Source organism: Leptopilina heterotoma, unplaced genomic scaffold (genome assembly GCF_015476425.1).
Source record: "Leptopilina heterotoma isolate Lh14 unplaced genomic scaffold, ASM1547642v1 Lhet_11, whole genome shotgun sequence".
Taxonomy (NCBI): Eukaryota; Metazoa; Arthropoda; class Insecta; order Hymenoptera; family Figitidae; genus Leptopilina; species Leptopilina heterotoma.
In genome coordinates, this window is record NW_025110829.1 from 2,189,145 (window position 1) to 2,208,157 (window position 19,013).

The 19,013-nt window shown below is 33.8% G+C and overlaps 2 protein-coding genes and 1 long non-coding RNA gene across 3 annotated transcripts in view; 1 reads left to right on the top strand and 2 right to left on the bottom strand.

Annotated features, from left to right (window-relative positions):
• Positions 1-19,013, bottom strand: part of LOC122503575 (lachesin-like) — a 156,638-nt gene that overhangs the window by 110,607 nt on the left and 27,018 nt on the right. The gene's annotated exons all lie outside the window — the stretch shown is intronic.
• LOC122503604 lies at positions 497-4,852 on the top strand. The gene is made up of 3 exons (XR_006301761.1): positions 497-862; positions 3,709-4,034; positions 4,151-4,852. It is a non-coding gene; the product is annotated as an uncharacterized LOC122503604 (long non-coding RNA).
• LOC122503596 lies at positions 15,573-16,079 on the bottom strand. The gene is made up of 2 exons (XM_043614195.1): positions 15,945-16,079; positions 15,573-15,906 (listed from the first exon to the last, which is right to left on the bottom strand). The coding sequence occupies exons 1-2, from the start codon at positions 16,047-16,049 to the stop codon at positions 15,676-15,678; spliced, it is 336 nt and encodes a 111-aa protein (XP_043470130.1). The 5' UTR covers positions 16,050-16,079; the 3' UTR covers positions 15,573-15,675.

Genomic DNA, 19,013 nt, shown 5'->3' on the forward strand with positions numbered 1-19,013 from the left:
ATTAAAACTAATAAAATATATTAAATAATAATTAATAATAATGATAGTAATAATAATAACAAAAAATAATTGTTAATAACAAATTATAGTAAAAAAATAATTATTAATAAAGAATTGTAATAATAAATAATAACTGAATTGTAATAACAAAATAATAATAAATTGTAACAATAATAACAGAATTATAATAACAAAATAATAATAAATTGTAACAACAATAACAGAATTATAATAACAAGATAATAACAAATTGTAACAAATAATAACCGAATTGTAATAACAAAATAATTATAAATTGTAACAAATAATAACAAAATTGTAATAATGACATAACAAATTATAATTATAAATAACAAAAATTGTAATAATTATTAAAAATAATAATAAGTTGAGATGAGACACGTGCGATCTAATAGTGAGTCAACACAAGTGTTCCAGCAACAATGGTCTTCTAGAAATACATAGCCTAGCGAACAATTTCTAAAATATATGGACAGAATTTTGGTATAAAAAGTGCGAGGCCATCATCAGCAAGTCAGTCAAGAAAATGTAGTTGTCAGTATTATAAGTCTCAAATTGAGAATTGAGAAGTGGTGCTCCGTACAAGTCAGTCTAAATTTTCCATCATCAAGAACTGGTCTCGTCCACTGAAAAGTACAAATATTCTTTATACCAAGTTTTTCTAAATCCTGTGTTCGGAAGTCTTGTTCGACTTTGTGAATTCATAGTTAACACAAGGAAAATTAACAAGGATTCATAGGTAATTATTGTCAACCTGCAACCACTTAGAAGCTAATTTGCCTGTGAAAAGCCTATTGTATTTGGACGACGCAACCTTAGAAGGACCTCCCGCTGTTCCAAGGTAAAGAGACCACTAGACTCAGTATTAGAAAGTTCGTACATCATCTTTTCTATATTTCGCTCATTTTAAATACACACTTATTTCAAATAAAATTATTTCTTGACCATTTACTAAACCTCGTCCCAATTTTGATTATCACTAATTAAAATAAAATCGGGAAACACTAGGGAATATAATAATTGGGTTAGTTCGACGTAACAATTAAAAGAGATACAATTTCTAGAAGTAAAAGGTAATTAAATTTTGCAGCGATTGAAAGAAAATTGAGAGAGGAAAATTAAATATATATAGTGAGAAATGAAGGCAATTGTGAAGACCATTTTTCTACTTTTGAAAATTCTTCAGAAACTTTTAAAATTGAACAAAAATGAAAAATAATGAATTTAATTATAAATTTTTAATAATTATATATATAATACTGCTGTACAGTTTAAAAAAGGCACTATCTACATATTTTATGAAAAATGAGCCACGATAAAAATTACTTTCGCCACGCTGAATTTACTTTCGCCACGCCAAATTTTACTTTCGCCACGCTCTTCAGAGCAGTTGAGAAAAGTTCTACTTTCGCCACACTTTTCTACCAAGAAAAGTACTCTTTTCAGAGCAAGTGTTGGAGAAAAACAATTTTAATTATTTTTTTTGTAAAGTTAACATTTAATTTAATAAAAATTTAATGCAGAACATAATAATCAAATAAAATAAAGTTATAATGGTAAATAAAATTTATGTATTGAGGGGCTGATAGTAAAAATGGTTTAAAATAATAACGGGAGCAAAAGTGGAATAAATGACATAGAAGCAAAAACAGATTAAAATGATTGTGTAATTTCTTGATAAATTAATTATAATGATTATAAAATATTAATTCAAATAAAATAAGTTTTTTATTATTGACAACATTTTTGAAGCATTAATATAATTAATTTATCAAGAAATTACATAATCATTAGGTAGAATAAGTGCCTTGAGAGCAAAAACAGGTTAACCGTTTTTGCTCTTAAGGCACTTAGGGTGCAGTCCCATGGCACCGTTTTGCGTTGCGTTTGGAACTAGGCTATGAGTGTGAGAGAGATGAAGATATAGGTTCGCTATATTTGCACTCATGGCCTAGTTACAAAACGCAACGCAAAACGCTGCCATGGGACTCCAGCCTTAGGGAGCATTTACACCTTCGATAAAAATTTTCAGAACGGAAAATTTTTCATTGGATTAAGAGAGACAGACTGTGTATCTGACTCTCTTACTCCAATGCAAATTTTCCTTTCTGGACAATTTTTACAGAAGGTGTAAACGCTCCATTATTCTACTTTTGCTCCCATTATTATTATTATTATAAACCATATTTACTATCAGCCCCTCTATTGTTCGTGATTTTTCGTTCGATATTTTTAAAATTAAAAAATATAATATAATAATAAATAAAATAAAATATAAAATAATAATAAAAATATAACAAAAATAAAGGATTGTGTTAGAAAAATAATGTAGATAGTGACGCTTTAAACAGGAAAGTGGACCGACAAAGCCATTTTAAACGTACTATCTACCACATAGTGCACTTTTCATGTATTCTTCATAATTTTCGGATAAAAAATGTGCACTATCTACAGTTTTATTAACTAATAATTAAAATTAATAATTTTTTTTGCCCCAATGATAAGAGCGTGTCCGAATTAGTCAAGAACATAAGTTTGTTTACAAAATTTTAAATTTTTTTAAGAGATCCAGATGCAAACGCGTTTTCAATATCTCCGATGGAGCTAAAATGTAGATAGTGTCTTTTTTTAAAAGGACGGCAGAATACTAATGATGCAAAATTTAAATATATATTATTAGTCGTATTAAAAGGAGTCTTTTGATGGTGTTCATCTATTCAAATCATATGTTACATATAATGAAGACAAATCGATTAATATGCATATTTATATGTGTATACGAAGTAGCAGTATTATATGGCAGACGCAAAAATATCAAAGGAGGATGTGGAAATGGAAAATCATTAATCATTAATTACTCTCTAGATTTATTTTAGACATCAAGTATTGCACGAAAGTAAATCCATAATTAGGTTAAAAATGAAATTAGGTTATATGTCACATCAACGCAAATGCGAGAAAATAATAAGTTTTGTTATAGGTCATACATTTTGAACTTTCCGATTCAATAATAATTAAAAATAGCAACATGCACAGAAAAAACTGAACTCAAAATGAGTTGGAAAAGTTACTCATTATGAGTTGCAACGAAAATGTTCCGGATCAACTGATTTTGAGTTTCAGGCAAAAAGTTTCAAAATGAGTTAAATCCGACTCATTTTGAGTTCAACATAAAATCACAATTACAGTCAAATAACAATCACTTTATCATAGAAATATTAATTAAAATCATTGTTGTCAATAAACAAACAGATTGCACTGCAAAAAACTTTGTTTCTTAACTCCGATTCATTGTATTTATGGAGAATTGAAAAAAAAATTGGAAGGTTAGAACTTGTGAATTTATAAGTATCAAAACTAACCATGCAACATAGAAAACAAAAATTTTAACACTGCCTGAAAACCAAAGGTAATGGCGCCAAATTTAAAATTGGAAATAATTAAAATTCAGTAATATAAACATTATAATAAGTACTTATTATAAAAAATGTCAGCTAGTGAAAATCTAGAGATTAATATATTTTAAAATATATTTAGGTAATTCTCCACGAAACCGACAATTTCATGTCCCTTGTGTTTTTTAGGAAACAGATTGCACATATGATAATGAATTCAACATGAAAAAGTAACTCTAGTGTTTACAAACAAAAATATAACGAAATATTAACAAAATATTTCTTTTTACAGGAAGTTCATAGACAACATCTATTCCCATCGTAAAGGTTCATCTCATTCCCGAGGACCATGAGGCGGTCTTTTCTTTTTGGATAAAAGGAGAAATTTAAATTAGATAATTCATGTTGATCTCCTTCTATATAGTTGTGTATGTTGGGAAGATAATATTTAGGGACGTCTCACGTGATCATCAAGTCGGTGGGGAAGACGCTGGTTTTTGGAAAAACGTCCGTCGATTCTGGAGAATTTGCGTATGATCAATTACTTGGTCATCGTAACTCCAGATTGACGGACGGATCCGCGCCACGTTTCTGAGTGCCGGCCGAGGACACTGAGAGGTGAGATTTTCGTTGTTACTTCTTAAGCATAAATTAACGGTTGTTGTTTCTTTTTGAATTTAGTTTTTTTTTATAATTGTGAGTTTTATTTAACAAGAGATAAAATCATTGTTTAGTGTGGCGATTTGAAGTGGGCGGGTCTTAAAGTCCAATAAGAAAAGAAGTCTCATTCGTGAAGTTGGAATCTTATTCATTAATTCGAAGGAGGAGATCAACATTTAGTACAATTTATAATAAAATCATCACTAAGGAGGAATCGGGAATAATTTTTTATCCGAGTTTCTCATCGAGGGTCAATTAGTATCCAAAATTCTCACCATATCGATCTCCCGCCAAACCGACGCCTAAATTTTGCCCAGATAAGTATGGTGCATAAGTCATGAATGATCTGGAGTGAAAATGCTAATTCTTATATCATTTTTGTTAATTTGTATATTGACTTTTTAATTGTATACTGATATTAACTTTATTTGACCAAGTAACTCATTTCTCTTAATAGAAATTATATGACTATAATAATTTTATTATATATTTAATGATTTGATATTCAATTGATCTTTTGATCTATAATTTTGATTGACATTTATAATTAAGGTTTTTTGGTATATCGAAGTTTTTATTTGTATTATGTTTTGTATATTTGTGTGAAAGAGTCAATTTCGTGCGTGTGTGTATTTATATTGTATTTTTAAGTGGTACCACTAATTTAGGAATTCATTATTGGAATAAATCTCGAGAAATATATTTATATTGTTTATCGTATAATTTCCATTTGACCTCAAATAATTTTGTGTTATGCAATCTAATTTTCAATCTTATCATATTTCTATTTATTAATTTTTATATTAAATGATTGATAAATTAATTCTAAAAATTATTATAATTTAAAATTTAATTCAGTTTATGGTTTTTCCTTTTAACGAAAATAAAGAAAATTTCATTACAACCAGCTTTACAAGCCTACTGACCCATAGGACAATAACTTACTATTTTTAGTAATGTTATGTGTATGTGTCCTTGTGTACACTTTTTATGTATTTTGGAGTGGAAATCACGTGGGATTTTTATTTCTTAATATTTTTATTGTATTTTAATTTTTAACTACATTCTTATGTATACTAATTATTTTTTTATCCCACATACTTATGTATTAAATTACTAATACAAGTATTAGAAATGAGAGACGTGATAACTATAAAAATTCCCCTGTTTAATGAAGTATCGTTCAATGAAGAAAAGCAAAAAGAAAGAAGCGGTAAGAATTGAGAATGTGAATGACAATGCTATTCGTATATCTTGTTGTTTTGGCGTTGTTCTGATCGCGTGACAATGCCTGACATATAAAGTACGTCAACGTCATCACTTCGTTCGAATATTGTTAGCCAACTTGAGGAACGGATGTCGTACAATCCTTGGGAATGTTTTGCCTAATTAACATTGGAATGGGCCAAAGAGTGAAGTGGAATGCGTTTCCATTTTGCGGTGACAATAAATTGTCGAAACAGATAAGTCTTTATTGAGTTTCTTTTTCTTTGCCGAAGATTAACTCCAATAGTAAAGACTTTGACAATTTTCTTAGACGCTAAACAAAATAAAAGTTTTGTTTCAGTAGAAAAATTCTAAAATAGTTGAAAGATAAATCCTTCTTCAATTTCCTAATTGTTTCTGTTGTATATTTAAATGGAAATTCACAGTAGTATAAATCTTGTGCAAGCTCTTCATTATGCTAATGTTAAAATTAAAATAATCTCAACATTAGTTTTAATAGCGAGAAAGTTTAATTTCTAAATTTATGATTAAAAGAGGAGAATATCATGTATTGTCGCATAGAAATTAAAAAAATAAATAAAACAAATTCAAATACTAATCAAAACTTTAAAAAAAAAATTTTTTCATTGGAGATAAAATATCGATAAAATTTTTGACTCAAGTTTTTGCATATTAGATAGTCCCCACAAGTAAGATTTATATAAGATTTACAAAGTTTCTTTTAAGTTATACAATTCTTTCGAGGGCTTTAAAAATAGAATATACTTTATATCATTTTGCAACAGAAAGAAAATGCTTTTGCTTTACATATAAAGAAGCAAGTTTAAAGACTTTAAATTCACATATAAAGAATTTTCAGTGACATTAGGGGCAGAAATTTTTTTTTATAATAGAAACACAAATTTTGTGAGGATAAGCGGAATTGAACCGTCACGGTTCTATTGTAATTGTTCATGAAACGAATTAACGGTACACACGCAATGCACTTTAACTTATTCAAGAGTGTGGTTGCCAACCTATCTCACAGTCTCGCATGTGAAGTTAATATATGTGGCCGCGGCATGAACAAAACAGCTCATTGGGGTTCAGCAACCATATAGTCGAGAAAAAGTTTCATCTCTGAAAGTCTTGAAAGTTAATTACCTAACTTCAACTTCAACAAACCCTTGAAACTGTACACAGCATGCGAAAAAATAAATCTTACAACCTGGGGGCAACAAATTTTTTTTCTCAATCAAAACACAGTTTCTCTAACTATAAACTCTTGGCCCCTTTTAAAACTGTAATCAAACAAGTATTTATAAAAATTATTCACCACAATCGTTCTTCAAACAAAAATATTTTACTTCCATCCATTCATTTTTATTAACGAAAATTATTTTTATAAAAACCAGTACGTTTTCATGAAAAAATAATCTGTTACAAAAAATATTATAAATGGGTCAGAATTCGTGAAATTTTCACAAAAAATAAAAAGTATTTTTTTTAATCGAAATGTTAATCAAACATTTCTATTTGGCTTTAGGAATGTGTTCACGAAAGAACATAAAAATTTTTTCTTTTATAAAAGTTATTGCAAAATGAATTATTTTGCAACTTTTTAAACAAAATTTTATTTCTCCTAAATGAATGAACCGATTAAAATGAATCAAGCGGGAATATAAAGAGGATAAAATATACTTTCGTTAAGAATTAAAAAATTTTTAAAAACTTTATATTTTAATAATTATTTACTAAATTGTTTATAAACAATTTATTTTTTTTAATGTTCTGCGTCTTTTAAAAATTTTTGAAAAATCTTAACATACAATTAAAACTAAAAGGAATCTAAATCTGTTGAGAAAATTTAGGAGCGACAATTATTTTAAAAGTTATAATGAAAATTAAACATTAAAAACATTTTTAAAAATTAATTATTCATAAAAAATGCATTAAATAATTATTAAAAAATAAACTTTTTAAAAATTTTCTAATTCTAAACGAAAGTATATTTTATCCCCTTTATATTCCCGCTTGCTTCATTTAAATCGGTTCATTTATTTAGAAGAAATAAAATTCTGTTTTAAAAGTTGCAAAAAAATTCATTTTACAATAACTTTTATAAAAAAAAAATTCTGTTCTTCCATGGACACATTCCTAAGGCCGAATAGAAATGAAGCGTTTTATGCAGAAACAGCATAAGTCCATAATTCGAAATTGTTCAGGAATCAATAAAAACTGTTTTTCTCGTAAATATTAAGATTTTTTTTAATTCGGCTTTTTGCATTATATTCTACTAACCTATAAGTTAAAAAATCCAATATGATTAATTAATTATCTACTTAATATAAAAAATTAAAAAATAAATTAACATTAAGACTTATGCTGTTTCTGCACAAAATGAAATGAAAAACACAGAAAATTTATTAAATCCAGTGAAATATCAAAGTTTTATGAAATATTTAATAACATTTATTTAAAATATTAAATTTCGATAATTTTTAGTAATATTTTATAAATAATAAAATTGTTTTAAGAATAAATTTAACCAATTTTCAATATTTTCTAATTTTTAAATAATTTAGTCACCACTGTCACTTTTTGCTTCCCATGAGTGTTTTTATTTATAATATAAACTTTAATATAAATTATTAAAATACGTCAAGAATATCACAAATAAATATAAAACTTATCATAAACTTGTGCTGTTTCTGCACAAAATGATATTTTAATTATTTTTTTAAGGTTTTAGAGTTTAGTCACTTATGTAATATTTTACCAGATTGAAAAGCTTCATTTAAAGATTAATTTTCAATAAGAAAGTGATCTTGAAAAAAATGGACTTATGCGGTTTCTGCACAAAACGCTTCAAATGTTTTTCCAACATTTCGATTTAAAAAAAATACTTTTTATTTTTCGTAAAAATTTCACGAATTCTGACCCAAATTCATTTTTTTATAAAATAATGAAAAAAGAAATTTCATCTACAAAGTATTGTTCTTTGAAAGTGAAAAATAATTGTTTTCATTTGAAAGGTTTTTCTTTTCAATTTTGTAAAATTTCTCTTCATTTAATTATTACTACTAAATGTAATAAATGGTGTATTTTAGTGATAATAAGGAGCAGAAAGAATCTTAAATATTACAATTGAGAAATAAATTGCCGTGAAAGCCTCCATTCCTAATTAGACGAACTAACAAAGTATGAAAATTGGGACGTCTGACAAAGGATAACTTTTCCACTGTATTTCGTATTTAGTGTCTGACTGTGACGTTCACTTTCCACTTCAGAAAGCATCTCCCAAGCTTTTCAACGTGGAGGTGAATTTCAATAGAACAGGCGGTTTTTCTAAGATTTCAAAAGCTGTACAGTTTTCACTGAATCTTTATGCTAACTGATGATTGTTTTTATTATTATTATTATTATTTTAGTTTTTATTTTTTTGCTTAGGGACTTTTGGGAAATCTGCCTACAGATACCTTGGATTCCGCACTCCAAGGTTATGTGGGGTTAGTATGATAAAACAAGAGGAAATATAAAAAAAGAAAAATAAATATATAAAATAGTAAATTTAATAAACTGGCGACCTTCTACCAGCCCGACCCACTAAAACCCGTAACCCTTCTTCTGGAGCCCTATACCCTCCCTCGGAACTGTCGTAAGACTTTAGCCTTCGAGGGTGGCGCTCCAACTCTGTCGCTAATGCGACTTTATGCTTTTCTCTGCGGTTCTCCTGCGTTAATAGTTGAAAATTTAAAACTATTTCAATATAAAAGCGGAATTAACAGCACAACAATAAAAAAAAAAAAGTTTAATTAAGTGTAAAAAGTCAAAAGATGAACTTGTAAACGGATATATAAAAAAAAAGAAAAAATAAACGCGTGTATAATATTGAAAACATAAAACTGTATAAAGACAAATACAAACATAAAACAAATTTAAAAAAAATGTATAAGGACAAATAAATTACATAATGAATTAAAATTGTATAAGGACAAATAAATCACAAAATAAATTAATAGGAAACGAACAAACAAATTAAAAGTTGTTTAAATTACGCTTTTTGGCGGCCGTCGAGATCCTTCCTCGACATAACCGAAATTATGAAGTTCTCGACTTGCCGCCAATTCTCTTCTGACTGGGTCATCAGCGACACCATGTTCTTCGGTGTAATTTGACTGTTTACACCTTCGAACATGGCCCGCCTCTCCAAGTCCCATTTCTTGCTTAAGAAGAGGGTGTGCTCCGCGTTGTCCTCAGGGAACTGTCAATATGCACACACCTCGTCCTCGCGTAATTTAAAGCGACACAGGTACGAGTTAAAACACCCGTGACCTGTGAGCGTCTGTGTCAAATAATAGGAAACCTGACCGTGTTTCTTATTTATCCAGGTGGCGAGTGTCGGAATAAGGCGATAAGTCCATCGACCTTTTTCCTCACCATCCCATCTTTCTTGCCATCTTTCTATGAGCCTTTGCCTCGCTTCTTTGCGGATCAGGCCCTTGCTTGGTCTTATTTTCTCATCCAAGGAACTTCTTTCTTTAGAAAAGAGAAACATTTCTTCCCTTTCCCTCGCCAAAAGATCTGCTGGCGGGACACTTGCAAGGACCTGCACAGCACTCGTAGATACCGTCTTATATGCAGAGATGATACGCGTTGTTATCGATCTCTGCGCCGACGGTACCTTTTCACAGATGGTCACACATCTTTTACTCCTCAGGGATGGGGCCCACGCTGGTGCTGCATAGAGCATTTTAGCACAGTACCTTTTCACAGATGGTCACACATCTTTTACTCCTCAGGGATGGGGCCCACGCTGGTGCTGCATAGAGCATTTTAGCGTGGGCGACACTCGCCACCAGTCTCTGTTTTTGTTCACTGGGTCCGCCTACGTTCGGCATTAACCGTGAAAGATTATCCGCACACTCGATCGCCTTATTTGACGCCGTAGCCATGTGGTGGTGGAAGTTTAACCTTCCATCCAACTCCACACCAAGATATTTAATTTGCTTACTCCACTTGACCTCGAATCCGTCTATCACGATTCGTGGGAGCTTATAACCACGTCTGTCTGTGACCAGCAGTGCCTCGGTCTTTTCCAGGGCCATTTCAAGACCTCTGGTATCCAGCCAGCTTTTTGCCAGTCGGAGACATTCGTTCACCAATGTCCCAAGAGCCTCCTCACTTTCGGCAGTGCACACGAACAACGCGTCGTCCGCAAAGCCGATGATCACCGCACCTTCGGGCAGATCCATTTGCAGAAAATCATCGTAAGATACATTCCATACAAATGGACCCACCCTCGAGCCTTGAGGAGCCTCACGCTGCATCTCTTCCCTGAGTGTGCAGGTGTCTCCCTCATATATAACCCACCTGTCGCTAAGATAATTATCCATTATCCGCGACAAGTAGGGCGGCATGTTGTTCTTTTTCATCGACTCGATGAGATCTTTCCATCTTGCGGAATTAAACGCGTTGCGTATGTCTATTGCTACCAACGCGCAGAAGCTCTTCTTTTTTCCAGGTCCCAATTTGTTTTTTCCTGTTTTGGCTATGTCCACAACTGCCTGGATGGCATCAACTGTGGATTTGCCCTTACGGAAACCAAATTGGTTATCCGATAGACTATTCTCTCCGGTCAAGTGGCTTTGCATTCTCTGCAGAACCATATCCTCTAGAAGTTTACCCATTGTATCTAGTAGGCATATAGGCCTGTATGATGAGACTTTATCTAGAGGTTTTTCACCTTTCCTCTGGAGGAGTAACCTCTGTCGCTTCCAGTCGCGGAAGAACTCTCCTCTCTCAAGGCAAAGATTGAAGCATCGAAGCAGAATCTGGGGTGAAGTGTCGATAACCAACTTTAGGATCTCGTTACTTATCCCATCGATTCCAGGCGCCTTGCCTGTTTTCAATCTTTTGCCTGCTTTTTGTAGTTTACTAAGTGTGAAGAGTTCATCCTTTTCCACTTTGCAAAAACTCCAGTCCCTTCTAAGGTATGGCTCTGCAGGAGGAAACAAAGAACTTATTATCTTTCTGACCTAATCGGGATTGTCCAGGCCAGGGGTCTTTTGCCTCGTCACTAATTTCTTAGTAACGATTTTAAAAGTGAGACCTGCGGATCTCTTTCTTGAGGTCCTTTTTCGCCTCCTTCAAAGCCTCTTTCAGCAAGGGATCTCCCTTAGATCGGGTATATTTCATTCTTGCTTTGAGGCATTCCTTTTCAAGGAGGCCAGCTCCTCTGACCACCAGTGCAAGGATTTTCTTACGGGAATGGCGCCTTTCCGTGGCATAGACGCATTGCAAGCGGTGACTATCATATTCCTCACCGCTCGAACCTCCCCATCCAGACTGCTCGGCCTCTTCACCCAGCCCAAGTCCTCAATTAAAAGGGCTTCTCTTAGGGACCGGCCGAACTTTTCCTCGTCGAGTCTCTTCATATTCCACGAGGAGGTTTTGCGATTAGAAACATCCTGTCTTTTTCCTCCTCGTGTGTCTCCCATCGAGACTGAGAACTCAATGTACTGGTGGTCACTTGCGGTATATTCCTATGAGACCCGCCAGTCGCTTATGCGGCTAAATAGCTTAGACGATGCGATCGTTAGATCTATAATTGATTCGATCGCACCTCGTCTAAAAATCCATGTATTGCCTCGGTTTACAGCCAATAAGTCGTTTCTGGAGATCATTTCTTCAATACGAATTTCTCTCTTGTCGAGTCTCGTCTCACCCCACTCTGGCGACTTTGCGTTAAAATCGCCAGTGATGATGAAATCCAGCCTGGATTCTGTGAGGCTCGCTTCTAGGTCTTCGATATTGGCTTCGAAGTTTGTCAGTGGGTCGTCGGGTGAGAAGTAGCAGCTATACATACGTATATTAGCCATCTCTATCCACACGAACCCACTGTTCGTCTCCAGAAACTTGTCAACCCGCAATTCTGGGTTGCACAGCTTTATGGCGGCTCTCTTCGCCTTATCCTGATACCAAGGGGCGAGGTCGCTTCCTTGATACTGCTCACTGCAGAACAGGATATCGACCTCAGTTTCCCTTGCTGTTTGCATTAGGAGCAACTGTGCATCCTTACTTTTATGCAGGTTGACCTGCAAAAATTTTAAGGATTTGCCCTTTTAATCTTTTGCAGTTCTTCCCAGTAAACCAGGCAGACTCTTTTACCGGACTCATGATCCGTTTCTGGCTTTCCCATGTCCGAGCAAGTAAGGCACTTCGGCTTAACGTTACAGCTCTTCGCGAGGTGTCCTTCTCCGCCGCATCTCCGACAGTTTTTACTTCTGTCGGGGCCTTTGCAGGATAGGGTTCTGTGTCCGTAACCTAGGCACTTTTGGCACCTAGCTACTTCAACATGCTCGCGAATTTGAGCATTTATCCAGCCAATTTTGATTCGGCCAAGTTTAAGCAGAATGTCACTTTCTGCTTCTGCCATGCGGATTAGAGCAACCTTAGTTTCTCTGTAGCGCGGCAATAATTTACACTCCATAGTCAGGTCGGATTTACCCAGCTTTTCTTTCAATGCTGAAGTCATCTAACTCTCTGTAGTGGCTTCATCCAGGTCTTTGATTTCTAGAGACCTCTTATTTACTAAAGGTATGACCTCGGCCTCGCCATGCAGGGCCACGGACAGACTCTCTGCAAATTTTTAAGTCTCTCCACCCTTTTTCACTATCAGGAGAACCTCTTGTTTAAAGGTTCTCCTGATTTTTTGAATCACGGTACCAGTGTCTTCTGGTTTAACCTTTGATTTTATCAGCGGCAAGATACGCTCATAAGATTTTGGGTCTCTTGCCGTGATCTTTACCGCTTCCGTGGTTCTAAGCTTCAAAGGGTGTTTTGGGAGCTCTTTTTTTCCACCTGGGGTCTCAGCATACGTCTGGCTGGGACTACTTAAGGGCGCCTCTTTTGCTCCAACTAGCGACTCAGAATTAAGCGTTGGAGCATCCTTTCGCTTAATCCTCTTTCCGCTCCGAGTCGCTTGTTGAGGACTCTTATCCGGGCTTACACCTTCTCTGGGGCGCTTACTTACGTTCTTTGCCTTATTAGAATCTGTATCTGCTGCACTATCCAAAGTTGCAGCAGCACTCCTCGTTTGCCTTGGAGTTCCTACAGCTGGAGTCCGTGGCTCCTGATCCCTGAACGGTTCAGGGATAAAACGCAGATTCCTTCAAATTGTACAGAACGCACTCTCCAAAACCGCCACGCCATCCTGGATGTCACGACTGACGTTCTTTTGGCGCTTGAATGCCTGGTGTACGCTCTTAAAAATCCCGGGAATAGCCAGGAACTGATTTGCGACATTTGATTCATAGCATGTCAGCTGACTATCTATTTGGCTCCCTCCAAAATCCTTGGAGCCATCTGCACCGACTATCGGGGCTTGCACCTGATCAGAATCGGTGGTGGGATTACCCTCTTTCGAGGTACCCACTTGGAGTATTTCGTTTAAGATTTTGTCCATTTCATTTGTTTTTTTAATTCTTTGTCCCGTGTCGAGGGACAATCGGGCCTTAACAGGGTACTACCATCTGGCCAGGATGGGCCCTGAACCGCCTCCGTTAGTTACATAGACGTTATAGCATTGCCGGAGCATTGATGCGACGTCTATGATATCCAAGGACACGTGAACATGTATGTTCGGACGTGGAGGTCAATGTGTCTCTCCAAGATAGCAGGAAGATTCCGCAAAAGTAGTGCATCTTGGTATCTCTTCACAGAGTTTACCCTTATTATTATTATTATTATTATTATTATTATTATTATTATTATTATTATTATTAACTTTTTTTTGCTTAGGGACTTTTGGGAAATCTGCCTACAGATACCTTGGATTCCGCACTCCAAGGTTATGTGGGGTTGGTACAATAAAACAGATGAAAATATTAAAAAAAAAAAAAAAAGATAAATAAATAAATAAATGTTATAATAAATTTAATAAACTGGCGATCTACTACCAGTCCGACCCACTAAAACCCGTAACCCTTCTTCTGGAGCCCTTTACCCTCCCTCGGAACTGTCGTAAGACTTTAGCCTTCGAGGGTGGCGCTCCAACTCTGTCGCTAATGCGACTTTCTGCTTTTCTCTGCGGTTATCCTGCGTCCATAGTTAAAAAAATGATTAAAACCATTTCACAGTCCAAGCGGAATTTACAGCACAACAATAATAAAAATAAATAACTAAATAAATAAAAAAAATAAAAAACAAACAAATTGAAAGCTGTTTAAATCACGCTTTTTGGCGGCCGTGGAGATCCTTCCTCGACATAACCGAGGTTACGAAGTTCTCGACTCGCTCCTTTTAATACTTCTTATTTGCTTTTAGTTCTTGCGAGAGTCTTCTTCGCCTCCTCAAGGGCCATCCTGAAGACTCCGCATCCTCCGCTGCCTGCAATATGGGTGGTTGACACCTTATTGACAAACTTTTTCTTGCATAAAAAGCAACTTGGGCTCTTCTTACAGTTGGAGAACCTGTGACCGGACGACTTTTACTCTTTTTTTAATTGGGCAACACATAAAACCAATTTTTACGTGTCCCAATTTCTCCAACCTGTCCGCCTCTTCCGGGTTGGTGACTACAACCGCGAGCTTCATCCCTCGGCGGTTGGGTCCTAAGACCGTCACTTTCCTGCATCCTGGCTTTCCTATCGCTTTCGACAACACTTGTTGCACCTCGGCTTCTTGGGTAAGGCAATCCAAATCACGGATCTCGAGTGTAACTCTTCGATCCAACGACTGCACCTTACCAATGCTTCTAACCGCTTTGGTGACCTCAGCGGTGAAAGTGCCCTTGTCGGAGCCTCCTCTGATCTTAATCAGAAGGTCTCCCTTCTTTGTAGCTTTTGCTGCTACTATTCTCGTATGGCAGTCGTCCGGGTTGACCTCTTTGCGAAGTTTACTTAGAACGTCAGCATACGTTAATCCTTGACCGACTCGGATTAGAACTGCGGATCTTTTTGACCCCATTCTTTCCATTTGAGGAATCTTTGGATCTGGTACTTCCGTTTCCATTGGATCGGTTTGGGTTCGAGTCTCCCCTGAACTGTCACCCTCTCGCTTCCATTTTTGAGCATCTCTTAGGACGCTTTTGAGATTACGCTTATAGGAACGCTCACTCTTTTCCTTACGGTCCTTGCGGTTACACTCCGCACCGATGAGAACGCATGCTAAATTGAAGTCCGACTCATCGGCTGCGACATGCTTTACTTTTGCCTCTTTCAACAGGACTTCGATGGCTCTGAGTCCATCTTTTACCGTCCTGTTGACGTTCTTCTGAATGTGGCAAGATTTTATCATCTTTGCGACCTCCAACTCCATTTTGTCAAGGCAAGTCGCCTCCTCCTTTCTGAGCCGCGGGCATATCTCGCGAGTCTCTTCTATCGCCTCGTCGTCTACTTCTGAGTGGATAGCGCTATGTACGAACATCCTCTTTCCACGATGTTCTGTGGATCCAATCTTTCCACGATCACCCGTGGCACTGCAAGAAATTGTGCGCCCCCACAATCCGCGCGTACTTGAGCATCAGTCTTGGGACCGATGGTGAGATTTCCCGTTTCCGGCCTGCTCACATGGGGTACTTTCTTTGAAATTTGTGAATCCATTCTTTCTTGCTGTTTGGTTGCCTTTTAGTGAATAGCCCCGCCACCACGGCAAGGTCTACCGAACATATCCATGATGCCAGTCGTGTCTGGCAGCGGGACCACTTCTCCCAGCACATCAAAGAAATCAATGATGTTTGGCAGTGGACCCGCTTCTCCCAGTACATCTAAGACATCAATGATGTTCGGCAGTGGACAACCAGCGGCGAAGATTATTATTATTATTATTATTTATTGTTAATACTAACTAATATAAAAATAATATATTATTGCAATTATTTTCATTTCCCAAGTAACATAAAAATTTGCAAGAAACTTGCATTTTTCTACTTGGAGTAAGTTTCTCGCGAAATTTCAACTTACTTGGGTATTGTTACTATTTTTATTTTTATTATAATATTTGTTATGAAATTGATGATGTTCTTGTTGTTGTTGTAAAGTCCGGTAATTAATTTAAAGTTAATGTAATAATTAATAAAGCGTAATAAAATATCGAAAGAATAATAATTAAATTCAATAAATAATTTATTATTATCAATACACAATTTGAGAGCACTTTCTGTTTAGCGATTCTCTAATATCGGGGGAGAGAGAGACATGTTTCCGGAACGATATATTACCTAAAGCTGAGATTATAAATCACTGGAATCGAATCGATGAATCCGCTGATTTGTCTCAACGACCAATGTTAATGATAATAATTTTCATCACATCAAGAAGTAATTCCCAACTATTTTTCATTGTCTTATTATTTATTGCATTAAAAATGTAAAGTTTTATTTTCTTCAAAAAAAGCTTATTTAATTTTAAAGAATCGCTTAATATCTCTCATTATATACATAATAAAAATATAAGAAAAATTTAATTTTTAATTTTCTCATATGATGAAACCGACATTATTAACGCGGAATATAAAGTATACATATCTATACCAAGGGTAATTGTTGATGTTATATAATACATTTTTTTCAATTTTCCAAGAATATTACAAACCCCCCTTTTCGAAGTGGAACTTTGTTACTCATGCAATGTACCATCCACAAGCAATCATGAAGCGCTTTAATTAAAAATTCTATTAATTCTCTGTGAGTTCGCTTACTGGTTAGTTACACTTTACCCCTGAAGACCAGAGTGCTTCCATTTAGAAAAAAAAACTTTAATAAAGTAATATTTAAATAATTATCAATTTAAGATAAATTGAATGGATTGAAAACTTATCAAGAATAATGGAAAATTATACCTACAATTGTCAATGTAGAAGAAAAAAATTAGCAACAAATATCAGTTGACAAAAGATTATTAAAAGATTTATCACACCACATAATTAATACAACTTTGTAGCAAAAAGAAAGGGGAAAAAAACAACCTAGAACTCTGAATTATTATTTTTTAGTGTAAAAATAAAAAACAGTGTTTGCAGCTGGTAAATTATTATTCAACAGTTAAATTTTAATTAGACAGGGAAAAAAATGAGATTTTATTGTATAAACGCGAGTAAACTTGATCGTTTTATGGGATCAAAGAAGACTTTGCAAATATGAATAATAATTAATTGGCATGCCGAGGTAAACTCAGTTGAAACTTAATGCATCTCATTAAGGCTTATCTTTCAAAATTCCCTTTTTTAAAGTTTTATAAGAAATATGTACATTTTTCTTTTCTCGAGGATTTTTTTTTGTTAAATTCAACTTCTCATCTATTCAGAAAATTTATCTCTTGATAAATGATAAGTAACTGTAGGTTCTATTCAATTTTAATATTTTTCATAAGCTAAAAAAATTTATATGTGTAAGAAAATTTTTTTATGCAAAACAAACAAAAATAAGAAGTACATAAAGCATACTAAAGAAGGTACTTTATAAATTCAGTTAAAAAAGTTTTTCGGTAAAAAAGAATTCTTCAAAATGAAAATTTGTAAAACTACCACCATCAAACTATAAAATTCATGACCTTTTGGCAAAGTACAATAAGAACTCATGAAACTTCTTTATTCCTAATTGAGAAAAATTTCTTCAAAATGCTCTTACTTCCATTCTCAACAAAAGTTAAAGAGAGGTAGAGTAGAAAAAAAATTTCAAATTAACTAGAAAAGTTTCATTCGAAAGTATGAAACAAGATGTATGATTTGTTTGTAAAGAAAAAAAAATTTTTTTCCCCTTTATTCAATTATAGTTTTATTTAAATTATAAATACTTAACATTAATTCAGAATATAGGAAAATTACTTCTTTTTGTCCCAATTTCAATATAATGATAAATGCAGTAAATTATACATACAAAAAAAATTACTATAACGAAGCACTTGTTTCAAGGGGAAAAAGTTATTTTAAAGAACTCTCCTTCATCTTTCTGTCTCTGTCTCTCTGTGGAAGGTTGTCTTTTGACAAATCCAACATCAGAGCAAAGGTTGAAACTTAAAGGCGAAGAGATGACGATTCAATTCGTCTCTCACAACCTAGCGGAGGAAATAAAACAAAAAATATTTTATCTCTCTTTATCCAGTATGATTTCTAGTAATGTCAAAAAGTTATACAAACAATTTTTCAAAAAAAGAAGAAACTGTTTTTCCGAATTTATCATTTTATGTACAAAATATCAGAATTTATTTCAGACACTTTAAAACTCGTTTTGAAGTTTCTAAAAAACTTTTTAAAAACCCATTTCAGAAAAGTAAAAGTGTAACTCGAAAACTGTTTGTAATATTGTCAAATTAATAAAAGTTTTACTCGTCAAGTAAATGGGTAAATTGTTTTAAATTCCTAAAAGTATATTCCGAGTTGGTTCAATTATTTCTGCTAATTAAATTTCAAACAAAAATATTAGTTAAATATATATGAAATCGAAAAATAGTATTTAAAAAAATAATATTCAATAATTAGTTTTTCATAAATTACGAATAAGAGTTGGTTATTCATTTATTTCTAAATGTACTTTTATAAAAGAAATATAAAAATTTAAAGAAGCATTTAATTATAATTTTTGTTTGCCTTCGAAGATAAAAATATTTTTACGAAAATGAAAAGAATTGTGAAAATAAACTTATGTTCACTATTTTTTTAGCCTTCATTCTTGAACATCGTTGCACGAGTTTCAATTAAGCGTCAACGGGAGCTCGTGTAATAAGCTTTTGGA